We start from the raw sequence: 17969 nt of genomic DNA on the forward strand, positions 1-17969 counted from the left end.
TTTCCAGATTTAAAGGGGACATGTGATTAGGTCTTGCCCAACATGGTAATCTGCCTTTATCTTAAGGTCATCAGTGCTATGTAATATAATCTAATCATGGAAGTGAAATTCATCCTATTTACAACCTGTAAGCCAGAAGGCAGGTGTCTTGGGAGACCTCTTAGAATTCTGCCCAATACATATTGCATGATTTTTACCAATGTGAATATAACAGCATTGAATTGACATCAGGATCCAGAATATATCTTTGTCATAAATATAAATATATTCTGCAAACAAAAAACTGAAATTGGGTATGTTCCTAGTATCCTTTTGGAGAAAAACTACACTGATAGTCCCTAGATAGAAATTCCACTGTCGTGATTGTCTGTTTACTTAGCTGTGTTCCTCACTAATTGCTAACATCATCAAAGGTAGGAATCATGTTTTATTCATCTTTGTTTTCATAGCATAAATATTTGTTAAATAAACCAATGAATATATTCAAAATAAATTCAGAGCTATATTGTTGAGCTGTAATCAATTAAACTCTAGCTAGCATAAATTAAAAGGAGAATTTATTGTAAGAATACAAGGATATCTTGTGGACTCTTAAGAATAAGTCATGCAGCTGAGACTCTGAAGAGAAGGAACCAGAGCAACTCCAGAGACATCACCAGAAGGAAGTTCTAACCTCATTGTTTAGTGAGGTATTTTCTAGATACCACACTCTTGAGTCTCTGAGTCTGTTCTAAATTTTCAGTCCCTGGGAGAGAGAATCTGATCTGCTTAAAATGAGACAGATGTCTGCTTCTTAAATCCACTGAAGGTGAGGTCAACTGTTAGTGTTACAAAGTATAGACCATCCATGGAATCACTGTGAGTTGGGCAGACACCCCAAGAAATGTTCATTAATTTGGTAAGTACCAGTTGCTGGCTGACTGCAGCCAGCACATCGTCACTAATTGGTGAAGAAGCTTGGAAAGCATAGGGCACACCTTTGATAGTTCTGCTTCATATCTTTTCCTGCTTGTTAAGACCTCTTTTACTCAACAGACATTTATAGCATACTACTCTCTCCTAGGTATTCTGCTACAAGCAGAGGACATAAAGAAATAAGACCCTATCTCTGTGTTTAAAAAGGAGAGAGAATAGCACAAATAATTTTAATAGAGCATGGCAAGTCCAGTGATAAGGACATACCTATATAGGCTTCCATACCTTGGAAATCTCACTTTTATCCATGATAGAAGTCCACTGTCTGTCTGCCAACAGCTGTTACATCCTCAACAGGGAATGTAAATTGGTGTAGCTGCTATAGAAAAAAGAATGGAAATTCCTCAAAAAACTAAAAATAGAGTTGCCATATGACCCTGCAATCCCACTCCTGGGCATGTATCCAGAGAAAACTATAATTCAAAAAGATGAATGCACCCCAGTGTTCATTGTAGCACTGCTTACAATAGCCAAGACATGGAAACAACCCAAATATCCATTCATAGATAAATGGATAAAGAACATTTATACAATGGAATATTACTCAATCATCAAAAAGGATGAAACAATGTCATTGGGAACAACATGGATGGACCTAGAGATTACATTCTAAATGAAGTCAGAAAGAAAAAGACAAATACCACACTGAGGTCACTTATATGTGGAATCTAAAATATAACTCAAATGAACTTATCTACAAAGCAGAAACAGACTCACAGACCCAGAGAACAGACTTGTGGTGGCCAAGGGGATAGGGCTTTGGAGAGAGATGGATTGGGAGTTTGGGATTCACAGATGCAAGGTATTATATAGAGAATAAACAATCAAGTCCTAATATATAGCACAAGGAACTATATTCAGTATTCTATAATAATAGAAATTATATCATAGAATAATATCATAATAGAAAAGAATATGAAAAAGGATGTATATATATATACATATATATAATCTCCCCTCTGGATATAAGCAGGATTATATGGCAACTCTGTTTTTAGTTTTTTGAGGAACCTCTATGAATAACCATATTCATATAACTGTATCACTTTGCTTTGTAGTAGAAATTCATATAACATTGTAAATCAACTATGCTTCAATAAAATGAACTTTTAAAAAGATACAAATCATGCAAAATAAATAAATGAAAATACCAGCAAATAACTTCAACTACAATTTCTGATTATGTGCTGTATGGGGCACCAAGATATAAGAAATTTGTGTTGATTATACTGGAAATGAAAAGTTAATTATGAAGCAAACAGATTTCATTTCTTGTGAATCATGGACTATGAGAGGTCAGAGGATCCCCAGAAGTCTTTCAGGCTAACTGCCCTTGTGAAGCATAACTGCTTTCTCTCCTTTAGTTTCCTTCTTCCCACTTCTTTCTCTCTAAAATTGTTGTCTTGTCTGTCATGCAGAGTGAAGTAAGTCAGAAAGAGAAAAACAAATATCATATATTAATACATATATATGGAGAAGGCAATGGCACCCCACTCCAGTACTCTTGCCTGGAAAATCCCATGGACAGAGGAGCCTGGTAGGCTGCAGTCCATGGGGTCGCGAAGAGTCGGACATGACTGAGCGACTTCACTTTCACTTTTCACTTTCATGCATTGGAGAAGGAAATGGCAACCCACTCCAGTATTCTTGCCTAGAGAATCCCAGAGATGGGGGAGCCTGGTGGGCTGCCGTCTATGGGATCACACAGAGTCAGACACGACTGAAGCAACTTAGAAGAAGAAGAATACATATATATGGAATCCAGAAAAATGGTACTATGAACCTATTTGCAGGGTAGGAATCGAGACACAGATGTAGAGAACAGATTTGTGGACACCAGAGGGAGAAGGAGAGGGTGGGATGAATTGAGAGAATGAGAGTGACATGAATACACTACCATGTGTAAAATAGCTAGCTAGTGGGAAGCTGCTGTATAGAACAGGGAGCTCAGCTCAGTGCTCTGTGATGACATAGAGGGGTGAGATGGGGACAGTGGGAGGGAGGCCAAGAGAGAGTGGATATATGTGTGCATATATATATATATATATATATATATATACACACACACACACACACACACACACACACACATATGTAGCTGATTCACATTGTTGTACAGCAAAAACTAATACAACATTGTAAAGCAATTATTATTATTATTAGGGACTCCCCTATAGCTCAGATAATAAAGAATCTGCCTGCAATGCAGGCGACATGGGTTCCATCTCTGGGTGGGGAAGATCCCCTGGAGGAGGGTATAGCAACCTTCTCCAATATTCTTGCCTGGAGAATTCCATGGACAGAGGGGCCTGGCAGGCCACAGTCCATAGGATCACAAAGAGTCAGACGTGACTAAGCGACCGACACACACAAAGCAATTATACTCCAGTTAAAAAAAATCACTCCCCTGATGACAGTGTCTGTGAACACTCACTCATGAGTGGATTGTGAAGGATTATGAACTGTAACTTCTTATAGCAGCTTTCCTCTCTCCACTGAAGTTTTCTGTTCTGTGAGGTTTAAAAAAATTAATATGGACTTTAAAAGCCATTAAAGTCTTACTATTTGGGGGGAAATTATTAAATTATGAAGTGATAACTTGGTCCAGTTAATCATTATTTCTCAATAAAAACTTATATGCAGCTATATTTTTAATGCCTGTAACCTTTGAAAGAGATATGAAAGGCCATCTGCTTAATTACTGCCAAATTCTGCCCCATGGGCTCTGAATCTGGAGCAGACATGTCCTGTTGGCTTTCAGTTCTAAGCTAGAGCTGAGCTCTATTGTGTTACTCCCTGGGGGAAACTGAGTGGGAAAGGAAATCACCTCTGGGAAAATACTGTTACTTACCCAGGGGTGACTGATTGCTTCTTCTGTGTATGAGAAAACTGCTGAGAAATGGATTGTACTCCCTGAAAAACAACAGCCATCTCTTAACATAATAGTGTATGCTTAAGGCATCTATAATGCTGTCAGAAGAAATAGACATATTCTTCACGCTCTGTGTCACTCTGTGATTTTAGTTTTCCCCCTTTTGCTTTGGCTTGGCTGGTGTGCTAGATAATTCAAGAATTTTAAAAGGTTAAAGCCCAGCTCAATGGACATGAATTTGAGTAAACTCCAGAAGTTGGTGATGAACAGGGAAGCCTGGCGTGCTGTAGTCCATGGGGTCACAAAGAGTCAGACACAACTGAGCGACTGAACTGACTGACTGAAAGCAAGAAATGGGACCTAGACCTCATCTCTTTATGTTCTGCCTTATTCCAAAAGAATTTTTGTCAGCTTAGAAGCTTTACAGTTCATCCTACTTACTTAAGAGGTCAGGAAACTGATTTTCTTAGAAGTGATTTCCCCAAAATCTTAAAGTCAGTGGTAGTTCTAGAACTGAAACTACTTCTGTCTCCTTATTGAAATTAGTGATCGTTACATTATTTATTTTATTTATTTATTTATTTTTTTGACTGCACTGGGTCTTCATTGTAGTGCACAAGCTCCTCTGGTTATAGTGCATGGGCTTTCTCTGGTTATAGCATGCAGTCATTAGCTGCATCATGCCAGCTTATTTGCAGTATTTGCCATCTTCGTTCCCAGGATCAAACTGGGCCTCCTTCATTGGAGTGCAGAGTGTTATCCACTTGACCACTAGGCAAGTCCCTTAAAATAACTGTTTAGTAAGTCCCCTACGTAAGAATCTTCAAGTTGTGAACTTTCAACGATGTAAATATGCTTTCCATCACTGTCAGCCGTGAGTGAAACTGCAGCTTGCCCTCTGTCTCCTATTGCTGACGATCCTTCAGCTTTCCTGTCTCCCATCTCCTCTCCCTCCTCTAGTTAGTAGCTCTTCTTGCCTGTTCACTTGATGCCAGCCCCTGTATGGTAGCTGTACTGTATTACTATACTTTTTAAGGTACTATACTGTAAGATTAAATGTATTTTCTTTATTTTTGTATATTTTAAATATATTTTTGTGAAAAGTATTATAAACCTATTACAATACAGTATTATATAGCCAATTATATCAGTTGGATACCTAGGCTTTGTTGAACTTCAAACAAATTGGACTTAACGAATGTGTTCTAGGAACAGAACTCATTTACATGTAGGGCACTTACTGTACAGACAGTTGACCAGGCACTGTGTTTGCCTTAGGTGATGTAATAGTAGGAAGGTTATGAGTCCTGTCCTTGGAGTGCTTACTGTCTAAGGTGAAGACAGATTTGAAACCAATGTGCATACAAACCAGTTAAGTAAACTGTGAAAGTAAACAGATCTAGGATTATAGATAGGTGCTATAAGCATATAGTGAAAGTCATGGAATGCTTGTTTCCAGAAATTACATTTATTGTGACCTATGGAAGAGAAATTTAAAAAAATCAGACAAAGGATTTGGGCACCAAGCATTCAGAACAAAAAAAAGGAAGAGAAAAGGCCATGAGGTGGATGGAGCTTGGCTCAGCTGAGAAATGGAAAGAAGGCCTGTGTAGCTGGGTTTGAGCAGAGTAAGGAAACAGTGAGAACAAGACAAGTTCAAAGAAGGGGGCTGGGGCCAGATTCATCAATGCCTGATAACTTCCCTAACAATTCTGGACTTGATCCTCATGCATTAAGGAATCGTAGGAAGATCTTAAGCAGGGGGTAGAAATATAATCAGATTTATATTTTAGAACTGTAATAACTGCTGGGTGAAGAATGGACAGAGGATGAAGAGTATAAGTAGGGAGACCAAATAGGAGGTTTTTACTTTAATTCAGAAAAAAAAAATGATGATAACTTATACTAGTATAGATGGAAAGAAATGCAAACATTCAAGAAACATTTTAAAGGTTGAATCAATAAGACATCTTGATGGATTGGGTATACAGTTGAGGGGTGAGAGTTCAAGAATGACTTTGGGTTCCTGGTTAAACAACTGGGTGAATATTGTTGATATTTACTAAGGTGGGGAGGAAGTTGACTATGGAATCCTTTGGGAACTGAGTGGGACAAAGAACTCTGTTTTATTTAAAATATTTCTTAGACCTGTAGTGGAATATAATGTAGGTGTTGGGGTTGCAGATCCTAGGTACGGAAAAATATCCAAGCTAAATGTGAATTTGGAAGACGTCAATATATAGTCTTTTAATTAAGGGAAATATAGTTGAGATTATTGAGAAGGATGAGTAGGGTATAGATTTAATATAAAGAAAGGCATTTCAGGTAAAGGCAGTGATGTGATTAAAGCCTCAAAGTAGGAATGACATCGACCAGTGGATCTTTTTCCAATTGGAGAGACATAAAAAATAAAATGTGAAGAGTGCATTTGAGTCTAAATCAGGCAGTGGCTGTCATATGTACACCAAACATGGAGATCTGTGAACAGTCTTAGATCTTTGCACACCAGTAAGAAGTCTCTTTGTTTTATATTGTGAAACCTAAAGTTCACATAAATCTTAAGATAATTATTTTGGTCCTGTGAAGTGAATAAACAGTAAAAGACAGATCTCCTACAGAACCGCTGCCTACATACCATTTCTAGTAATAGTGGAAGTAAGCCCAAACCATCAGAACTGGTATTGATGTTGTTCTGTTCCTGACCCCCAGTAATGAAGTTTCAGCTCCCACTTCTTCTGCTCCAGTTAGGGTAATGAGGAGAAGAATGAACTTAATCCGCAAAGCATTGTCTGCCTGGATCTCTGTTCTCCCCATCCATTACTCCTCCTGACACAGTCTGCCCATGCAAGAACTGTCATATACATCCCATCATCCTTCATATGGCAGAACAAAGCTAGGAGCCAAGTGAGGAGGCTGGGAACCTTTCTAGTTCAAAGAACAAAATGCTCTAGACATTAATGGCCCCAGAGGTTACACCCCGCCCTGATGAAAATTTTATACTCCTCGGTGTTGAAAGAGTTGGTACCTTTCCAAAAGTATCCTCTGCAGCACCTGACTTACCAAGCAGAAGCTGGCCAACTTCTAGCATCATCATTCTTTGTCACTAATAATTGTATCTTAGATTCCCTTGAGTAATACATCTCTGTTTGTGCCTAATGGCTTTGCGTGCTTGAAACCAGTATATATTTACATTTTTAAAAATTCTGTAGTGCTGTGTGTGCATTTTCAGCTGAGAACTGAGGAAATGATTCTAATTTGAGCCAAGAATTTAGCATTTGCTGTGTATTGATTCTGCTTATTTTAATGTTTGCAGAAATGAAGACGCAGTCAATCAGATGGCTGTTACTCCCTTTCCGTTACCATCAAGTTCCCCAACTTCTATTGAGGTAAGATTACTCCTGATTAGCACTTAGTGACTGAGTTACATGGATTTTCAGTATCTGGTATTCCAAACTCAGAGTTTATTAGCTGGGGAGTTTCCCTAATTAAAATATGAAGTATTTGAGGTATAACTGTAAAGTAATATAAATCAATGTTAAAAAAAAAAACACATTAGAACTTAATCATATCAATACTGCCTTCCTCAAAATTCCTGAAGTTTCATTCTAGATATGCTCCTGCTGCTAAGTCACTTCAGTCGTGTCCGACTCTGTGCGACCCCATAGATAGCAGCCCGCCAGGCTCCCCCGTCCCTGGGATTCTCCAGGCAAGAACACTGGAGTGGGTTGCCATTTCCTTCTCCAATGCATGAAAGTGGAAAGTGAAAGTGAAGTCGCTCAGTTGTATCCGACTCTTAGTGACCCCATGGACTGCAGCCCACCAGGCTCCTCCGTCCATGGGATTTTCCAGCAATTTGTCCTAATTAAAGATTTCAGAATTTATTAGAAAATTCTCTTTTTTAGTGACTGTATTGTGCCTTTCTTTATGGTTTCAAAACTCTTCAATACTATGGTTTTGGGTGTCTTTGAATGCTTTCATCTATTAATGAAGAAATTACTATTATTTCAAGATTGCTAACATAGTGATCTGCTTCTAGAGATGAATGGATGGATGGATGGTTAGATATATAGATTAATTAGCTAAGAGATTCTCTGCTGAGAGAACATTACATGCTCTTCTCATTTTTTTACTTATTAATATTAAAAAGCAGAGACATTACTTTGTCAACAAAGGTCTATCTAGTCAAGGCTGTGGATTTTCCAGTAGTCAGGTATGGATGTGAGAATTGGACTATAAAGAGAGCTGAGTGCCGAAGAATTGATGCTTTTGAACTGTAGTGTTGGAGAGGGCTCTTGAGAGTCCCTTGGACTTCAAGGAGATCCAACCAGTACATCCTAAAGGAGATCGGTCCTGGGTGTTCATTGGAAGGACTGATGTTGGGCATCAGTCCAACACTATTGGAGTATTGAAGCTCCAATACTTTGGCCACATGATGTGAAGAGCTGACTCATTGGAAAAGACCCTGATGCTGGGAAAGATTGAGGGTAGGAGGAGAAGGGGACAACAGAGGATGAGACGGTTGGATGGCATTACCGACTCAATGGACTTGGGTTTGGGTAGACTCTGGGAGTTGGTGATGGACAGGGAGGCCTGGTGTGCTGTGGTTCATGGGGTCACAAAGAGTCGGACACGACTGAGTGACTAAACTGAACTGAACTGATTATTTTTAATTCCCACAATGCATATTTATTATAACTAATCAAACAATGCAGTGTTAGAAAATTTGATTTTCCTTTCTGCACTTCCTTGAGCAAGTTAATATTTCCTGTTTAGTATCTTTCCATACTTTTTCCTTTGCTTCCATAACAAAATGAACTGTATGAATAGTGTCCCTTTTAGTAAATATTTGATTGTATAATGCTCACTCTTTCCATTCAACAAGTATTCAGTGAATGCATATTACATGTCAGGTACTCTTAAGGGTGTTAAATGTCTAGTTATGAATCAAACGGATAAGGCTCCCTGCCATGGTTCAGCTTACATTCCAATGAGAAGAGTAACTAGCAAATACATAAATAAACTTAGAGAATTATCAGATAGTATTCAGTGTCTTGCAGATAATTAAAATTACAAGAGGGAATGTGGCTTGTGACCACTTTGATTGGTTATAGGGAAAGCTGCATAGACAAGGTGTAATTTAAATAAAATCAAAATGATAAGAAGGAGCCAGATGTGCAAAAATTAGGAGGGAGAGCCCTCTGCAGAGGGAGCAACAATAACTCTCAAGTAAGAATGAGCTAGAGGGTACATTGGGAGCCTGGGGAGTGGTGGGCTAGGATGAGAGGGAGGCAGTGTGAGGTGGGAGGGAGAGAAGAGTTTGATGAGTCAGAGTCCGAAGCTCAGGTTTTAGTCTGTGTGCAGTAGAAGCCACTGGGTGTTTTTTAACAGGGAGTGAGGTGACCTGAAACAGTCTACCAGGTAGGGAATGGACTCTAAGAAGGCACAAGTAACATGCTAGGCAGCAGACACACACAGACGGCAGAAGCCCAGGCAAGACCTAATCGCAGTTAGATGAGGTGTTAGTGTTGGAAGCAAAGCTGATTGTTGATGTTTTGGATGTTGTGTGTGTGTTAATCACTCAGTCTTGTGACACTAGACAGGTGAACTTGAGTGGTTACAGTAACTTCTTGTACTTCATAAGGTTAAGAATAAATGAGAGAACGAGAAGACGATATCCATATCTGTAGATATCTTGTGCCAGGTACATGGTGAAGTGAAGTGAAAGTGGCTGAGTCATGTCCAACTGTTTGCAGTTCCAAGGACTATACAGTCCGTGGAATTCTCCAGGCCAGAATACTGGAGTGGGTAGCCTTTCCCTTCTCCAGGAGACCTTCCTAACCCAGGGATCAAATCTAGGTCTCCCGCATTGCAGGCAGATTCTTTACCAGCTGAGCCACCAGGGAAGCCCAAGAATATTGGAGTGGGTAGCCTATCCCTTCTCCAGCAGATCTTCCCGACCCATGGTAGCTACCCAATAGATGTTAGTACTTAGTTACTAATTCATTTGTGTTTACAGAATGTCATCCAAGTCCTTTTTTTAGATGGGAGGAGGTTAATACTTAATAGAAAAATTTTTCCTATAATATTGTTAGTTACAGATTTTCCCATCAAAATAGCATCCCCTTGGAACTGAATTTTTCATTTATCGCCCATACTTTTTCTCAGTACAATGATCAAGGAAACCGGCCTGTCATCAGACTGTAAATCTACTATGAGATCCAGCTCCTATATTTCAGAATGAGTAAAGGTATATTGTTGGTGTCAACATTTAATTTGAGAGGACCATTTCTGAGGTCTCTGGTTTCTTTTGTTTTCTTTCTTTCAGAAATGACTTCTAATATTAGCTGTGTATTTTCTCTAGTTTATTCCCAGCCAAATGGTTTCTGCTACCTTCCTGTTGACAGGGCAACCACTTAGAAGAGGATGATTGATCATAGTACCTCCTGTGTTAAACACTATCTTGAATGCATTGTCCCAAGTCCTGTTTACATTCATACCTCTGAGAGACAGTATTATTATTTCCACTTTATAGAAGAAGAAACTGGGGTCTAGAGAGGCTATGTAGCATACCCATACGCCCAGAGGCAGCTGTTATTCAGCATTAGTTTCCTCATCTGTCCCTGGGAGTGTTACCACCAAACCTTCATAGATTTGCAGAGAGTAAAGGAAGTAATGTATATAAAGCATTTGGTACAGCTCATGGCACAAAGTAAACACTCAATAAAGGTGAACTATTTATTCTAATATTTAAATGCATTATTCAATATTAGCTACTATTTTCCTTTTTAAAATTGACAGAAATTATTCTCATTATTCAATTACCTGTTTTTAAAAAATGCATTTTACTTTTATTTATACATAGCAGAATCAATAATAAGTCAGAAAAATAACTTGTATTCTGAAAATTTTAAATATTGGTTTTATTTTTGAATAAAGACCAAAAATAGGTATAAAATATAAATAATACCAGTATTAAGTTTCAAGAGCCTTATCACAATTCTTAAATATGAATATGCCATTATTTAATTTTCCAAAATAGATCATATTAGACATTTAAATTTGTTAATAAATAATCATTATTTTCTCTAAAAGAATATGCTATGTGATACTTGTGTTGCATTTTCACAATGAATTATATAATAAAGAGTTGTTTCTTTATTATATTTACTTATAAATATTTATTTACTTAACTTTATTAAAGTTCAGTTTCTTTCTGGACTTTTGGCCTCTGATAACTGTCACCAAATTCTGAGTGACAGCCACCCTGCAGGTGGTATCTGAGGTACTATGTAGGACTGCTCTGGGCTGTAACACTTCCTTATCCCTTCCGTTCACTCGGGTACCCCCTCACTGTGCCGTTTTCCTTTGCAGCTGTTTCCAGTAAGTACTTAAGCATAATTCATATCTGATGTATTGTTGAGAGAACCAGCCCATTTAACCAAAGAGATGAAGTGCAGCCATATGATTGTGAATTTGAACCTGACATCATAATTCCCCATAATTGAACAGCACTTTTATTAAATGCTAATGGGACCTCATATTTGTTCTTTTATTGAACAAATATTTATTGAGCTCTTATTATGTCTCAAGGACTGTTCTAGACACTGAGACTATAGCAGAGAACAAAATCGCTTCATGCAGTTGTATGCTAGCAGTGAACAAGAGTGCTGGTTGAATATTGAACAAGAAAACATGAGTTCTTGTTTCAGCTCTACCAATCATCTGCTGGGCTTCTGACCTCCATGAAGATACTTAACCTTGCCAAGTCTGCCTTTTTCTGTAAAGCAGATTAATAGCCTTCCCTGCCTGTGTGAACAGGTAGCTATGAGGATTGAGTACTAAATGTAGGTAAAAGTATTTTATAATCCACCCAGCTCCATACATATGTAAGGGATTATTAGCATTTCTGCTGCTCTACTTTTGGCAGTTGTAATATTGTTGGGGCACTTACAGAAGTGATTAAGAGCATAAACTTGGAAGTTGGTAGATTTGAACCCTAATCGTTGCTTCGACATTCACTAGCAGAATGAACTTGAAACTTAAGCTCAATAAGCTTGTGTTTCTTTACTTTTAAAAGGCATTTGATAGTAATAATTTTCTAGATTTCTTAGAAGAGCTGAATAATGTTTGTAAAACTTTTAGCATTGTTCTTGGCACACACTAAGAACTCACCATAGTTGTGGCTGTACTTGTATTGCACAGGCCTCTAGCAGGACTCTCAGCCTCCGGCATCTTTGGTATTCAGCAGTTAAAAACATTTAATGTAGGATTTCTTTTCTTCTTGTATTTGTCTTCTTGATCAAATATTTTTAATGCCCATTTCTTGCTTATCAGAGCTGTATTTCAAAATCTTGTTTCAAGGTTATAATTAAGGCTTTATACTTGCCTCCACTAATCACCCGTCTTTTCTCACTAGTGTGAGTGCCCCTGCCGGGCACTCCACATATACATGTGTTGAATTTTCCCTCCTTATGCTTTTGTCCCTGTTGTTTCTACCTAGGTTGCGTTCCCACTTCCTCTTTATTAGTTAATAACCTTTATTCATTCATTGACCTTATTAATTCATAAGTCCTTGGAGAATCACTTTTTTGAATCCTCTTCCAAGTTTTCTATAACTTAAAATGAATAAAATAATGTACATAGATTAATAAACAGAGCACCTGAAATACAAGTGCTCAAAACCCTGAGATACTATTCTTATGACCAGCTTCATCCCACACTGTTCCCTTTGGGAATCTTTACTCCCTTCATAGTTAAGTAACACTCATGATTCATTTAAAAAGTAAAAATTTCCCCTTTTTCTGTATGTGACATCACTTGAGCATATAGAAAAAGAGAGACCCATTTCTAAATGGGTTTATCAATTAGGATTCTGTCACTTTTCCTTCCCTTGTTATCACCATGTTTTATTATAATAATGTAGGACTGTAAACACCGCACTAAATTGTATTCTTTTTTAGGGCCAGGCTTATTGTCTCCCTGATCACTGAATCCTCAGTGCTTAACATGTAGTACTTGCTTAATAAATGTTTGTAGAATAAGTGAATGGCTTTCCTACTGTATCCTTGGTGCTTCATTTTAGTGTTGCATACTCACTTCTTACTGATTCAATTCATTCTGCCATTACTTGCCAAATAACCTACTTCGTAGAACATAAAAGAATTAATTGCACGAGTCTCTAGAACTTGCAGTCTAACATGGGAAATAACACATATATGTTACTAAAATAAGGTGTCCTAAGAGATAAAGTTTTAGGAGGAGTTCACAGAAGATGAATACCAGAAGATGTTCTCCTGGTAGGAGAACAGATATATTGAATTTTAAAATATGAATATGGTTAGATAAGAACATAGGAACAGCACAACCAAAAGCCCAGAAATAAGAAAAATTAGGGTATGGAAAGGGGAGAATATAATAGATATGTGAAAGGGAGTAATAGAGGATGGAATTGAAAAAATAAATTGAGGTCAAATGAGAGAGACTTGAATGTAAATCTCAGAAGGACTGGACGTTATGCATTAGGTATTTGGAGCTGTTGAAGGTGTTTTGAATAATGAAATAGTCTGATCAGGGCTCTACTCCAGATAGCTTAGTCTAATAGCAAAGTCAAAAGTGTTTTGACATTAGAAACCCAATTAGGAGGTTACTGCTATAGTGTCTCCTAAGAGTTATGAGGACTCGTGTATACTTGGGAGTCAAGATGTTTATTCCATTCCTCCACAAAGCAGGCAGAATCTTTTAGATTATCTTTATAGAAGAAAGAACCTTCATTTTCTTTTTGTTTCAGAAGTTGTGCTTTTTTGAATACCAAGTGAGATGGAACAGACTTCATAAAGAATGCAGAGGTTGATTACCCAGGGAATCCTATTAGCATAATTTCCATTTAATCTTTTATTGTGTATTGCTTTTCTGGAATTCTGAATAGTCTTGAAAATATGGTCACAATTAGGGATAGGAGAAAGAAATTTAATTTGTCACATCAAGCAAACATGACTTTGCAGAAAGAAATATTGGTGAACTTAGGTGGTTGGCGATGAAACTAATAAATCATTTTGTGGGTTTTTTTGAAGGGAGTATTGGATTTATGAAATATGGGGATGACAAAATTTAAACTAACTTAAGTTTCATTTTGGGGAAAAAAGAGTTTTTAATTATATCAGAGAGGTATAGTTGCTAGGGTTTATTATTAATTTTGCTTGCTGATAAGTCACTTCAGTCGTGTGTGACTCTGTGCAACCCCATAGACGGCAGCCCACCAGGCTCCCCCGTCCCTGGGATTCTTCAGGCAAGAACGCTGGAGTGGGTTGCCATTTCCTTCTCCAATGCATGAAAGTGAAAAGTGAAAGTGAAGTTGCTCAGTCATGTCCGACTCTTAGCGATCTCACGGACTGTAGTCCACCAGGCTCCTCCACCCATGGGATTTTCCAGGCGAGAGTACTGGAGTGGGGTGCCATTGCCTTCTCCCATTAATTTTGCTTAGTAAAATCTTAAAAGGAAAACAGTTGTATATACTGATATGCTCCTTTGTCATGTTAAATAAGGAGAGGAGGAAAGAAACAACACTATGTCACTTTTATCTCATCAGAAGTGTTTTTCTAATCCACAGTAATATCCTTAACTAATTTAACTTTCATTGATAGTCTACTCTTAAATAAAATAGAAATTCCTACTGTCAAGGTTCTCAGTGTCTAGTTGGTGAAAACTGTAGACATTTAGTGGGTATGAAAAAAAGCAGTACAAAAAATATAAAATTTATCATCACTTTATGTAGAAGATCTTGGAGGAACCCACTGGAGGAAGTTTAAAACTTTCAGAGGGTTTGGAAGAGACTTCTCAGTAGAGATTGAATAGCATTTATCAGTCCTTTTTTGGTGACTCTGGAGTGGGGGATGGGGGAGGTGGTAAAGTCTATGTTAAATGTATGAACCATGAGCCTTGCCCTTTCCTTTCATTTATCTATAAAGCATAATTCACTATGGAATCTTCTGACCGTAGTCTTCTTGGGGAAAGGTTATTCTCTTTGAGCAGCCTTGGCTGAACAGGCAGCTTTGGACAGGTGGTCTGAAGATCAGCAACAGGGGAAGGGAACACCCAGCCATCCAGAACAGCTGAATCATCTTGGGTGTTAGTGGGCTGCTATCCATCAACCAGATGGTCTTCAAACCACCGTGATGCGATTGTGCTTTGGAAATCATGCCTACTGACCTGTTTTCCCCTTTCTATCTCTGACTGACTCCTGTTTTCTAAGCTCCTAGTCAGCAGGGTAATTTATACATATGAGCCATTCTGTTCTCAGAACAGAACCCTCATTGTTTTGCTCTGTGCTTCATTTAAGCATGAAAACTCTTATGTAACCTTTGGCTCTCCTAAAAAAGTAAATACATTATTTGCTAACCTCTTTCGACTCCAGCTTCCTTTTCACCTGTCTCTTCTCTCCATCTAGATTTTGACTTCAAATCCTCCTTTATGGAGCTATCTCAGACTAAACAAGTAACTAAAAACAAAAGAAATATTTTAGAAGAGACTCAAGGTACAGTTATAAAGAGCATCAACCTTGAAATGAGACAGAACCTAGGATGAATATAAAAATGAATTAGACTAAGGAAATGAATGAGGCACAGATGTTGGATTCAAGCATTTTTCCATCTCATTGGGGAGATCAATTCTTTACGTACATAATTACGATACAAATGAGATGATGGAAGTGACATAAGAGGCTCATGTAGACTGTTAGGTAAGCTGAGGGGAAGAAGAGACATCCTTCAGCTAAGAATAAGGAAAGGGTTTATGGAGTAAGGTGCATTTGAGACACAGCATTGTATGATAAATTCTGTGGATGTTAGATATAAAGGGTATTCTTTTTTTGTTTTTATTCAAATCTTAAAGGATATATAGACCATCTGTCTTACCCATATTTTCTTGAATTTTCAAAGCTGAAGCATCAAACTGCTGTTTTCTTTCCCTCTTTAGTATTCATTTTATAAGACCAAGAAAATTTCATTTCTTATGCTTCCATGCTGAAAGAAATGTAAAGACTTCTCTGATTCTCTAAATAATACTTTCCTTTCCCTAAGGAGACATATATGTAATTAGATGAATGGCATCAACTAACCACCAACTTGGTAAAAAAATCTCTCATCTGGAACAGAGGAGGTGGCCATTTGCAGGGTTACTTGAGAAGCCACCTGTGGGTTTGTCTTACAATCCAATGCTATAGTTAGGAGCATTGTTTCTGTTACATCCTCCAGTTGGATAGCATAGCCTCCCCAGGGCCCCTACAGGGCTTCCCACAGCTTACAGAACCAGATACTAAGTAACCAGGGCATTAAAAGTTTTCCTTCCTTTTAAAAGTATAATTTTTTTCTGTCTCTAGAACTTACCCACTATCTAAAACACTGAAAAGCTATATATTTTCAAGCTTTGTTTCTTCACTTTGACATGTTTGTATTATATGGTAATTTCTCGATTATGCAAAATTCATGGAGAGATGTTCTATCTGATGAAATTTTCTGGGTAACAAACTCCAAAACACTTTTTGGTAATCTAATGACAGCGATATTTTTCAAGGCTGTGAATCCTGTCTTTCATAAGATTAGTTATCAACACTCATAAATAAAAAGAATAAGAAACAGGAGCATCATTTAATTTACTTAGGGCCTGAGGCATAGTTACCAACAATGTGGCCTTTGGTGGTTGTCTTACCTAGCTGTGAATCCTGGGTCTGCCTCTTACTGGCTAGGGTTCTTTAACAGATTCTTTTAAATGTGTCACTTTTTCTTATTTGTGAATTGGGATCACAGTGGTACTCATTTATTTAGCCTTTTTATGACAACTACATGAAACAGGACATAAACAAAGCCTGTCTCAACAAAAAGCTAAAAATAAAAATTAATAGCACATAAGTCAGTTCAATTCAGTCACTCAGTCATATCCGACTCTTTGCGACCCCATGAATTGCAGCATGCCAGGCCTCCCTGTCCATCACCAACTCCCAAAGTCTACCCAAACCCATGTCCATTGAGTCGGTGATGCCATCCAGCCATCTCCTCCTCTGTCGTCCCCTTCTCCTCTGGCCCCCAATCCCTCCCAGTATCAGAGTCTTTTCCAATGAGTCAACTCTTCTCATGAGGTGGCCAAAGTATTGGAATTTCGACTTCAACATCAGTCCTTCCAATGAACACCCAGGACTGATCTCCTTTAGGATGGACTGATTGAATCTCCTGGCAGTCCAAGGGACTCTCAAGAGTCTTCTCCAACACCACAATTCAAAAGCATCAATTCTTCAGCGCTCAGCTTTCTTCACAGTCCAACTCTCACATCCATACATGACCAAGGAAAAACCATAGTCTTGACTAGACGGACCTTTGTTGGCAAAATAATGTCTCTGCTTTTCAATATGCTATCTAGGTTGGTCATAACTTTCCTTGCAAGGAATAAGTGTCTTTTAATTTCATGGCTACAATCACCATCTGCTGTGATTTTGGAGCCCCCAAAAATAAGGTCTGGCACTGTTTCCACTGTTTCCCCATCTATTTCCCATGAAGTGATGGGACCAGATGCCATGATCTTTATTTTCTGAATGTTGACCTTTAAGCCAACTTTTTTCACTCTCCTCCTTCACTTTCATTAAGAGACTTTATAGTTCCTCTTCACTTTCTGCCATAAGGGTGGTGTCATCTGCATATCTGAAGTTATTGGTATTTCTCCTGGCAATCTTGATTCCAGCTTGTGTTTCTTCCAGCCCAGCATTTCTCATGATGTACTCTGCTGCTGCTAAGTCACTTCAGTCGTGTCCAACTCTGTGCAACCCCATAGACGGCAGCCCACCAGACTCGCCTGTCCCTGGGATTCTTCAGGCGAGAACACTGGAGTGGGTTGCCATTTCCTTCTCCAATGCATGAAAGTGAAAAGTGAAAGTGAATTCACTCAGTCATGTCCGACTCTTAGCGACCTCATGGACTGCAGCCTACCAGGCTCCTCCGTCCGTGGGATTTTCCCCGCAAGAGTACTGGAATGGGATGCCATTGTCTTCTCTGCATGATGTACTCTGCATATAAGTTAAATAAGCAGGGTGACAATATACAGCCTTGATGTACTTCTTTTCCTATTTGGAACCAATCTG

At 38.3% G+C, this 17969-nt stretch overlaps 1 protein-coding gene across 3 annotated transcripts in view; it reads left to right on the forward strand.

The window, feature by feature from the left end:
• PATJ (PATJ, crumbs cell polarity complex component) overlaps positions 1–17969 on the forward strand; it is a 386097-nt gene that overhangs the window by 259526 nt on the left and 108602 nt on the right. For all 3 annotated transcript variants that reach the window (XM_018044918.1, XM_018044920.1, XM_018044927.1), the window contains exon 30: positions 7161–7233. In XM_018044918.1, coding sequence (XP_017900407.1) covers positions 7161–7233 — 73 coding nt within the window. The remainder of the gene's footprint in view (positions 1–7160; positions 7234–17969) is intronic.

Source organism: Capra hircus, chromosome 3, assembly GCF_001704415.2.
Source record: "Capra hircus breed San Clemente chromosome 3, ASM170441v1, whole genome shotgun sequence".
Lineage (NCBI taxonomy): Eukaryota > Metazoa > Chordata > Mammalia > Artiodactyla > Bovidae > Capra > Capra hircus.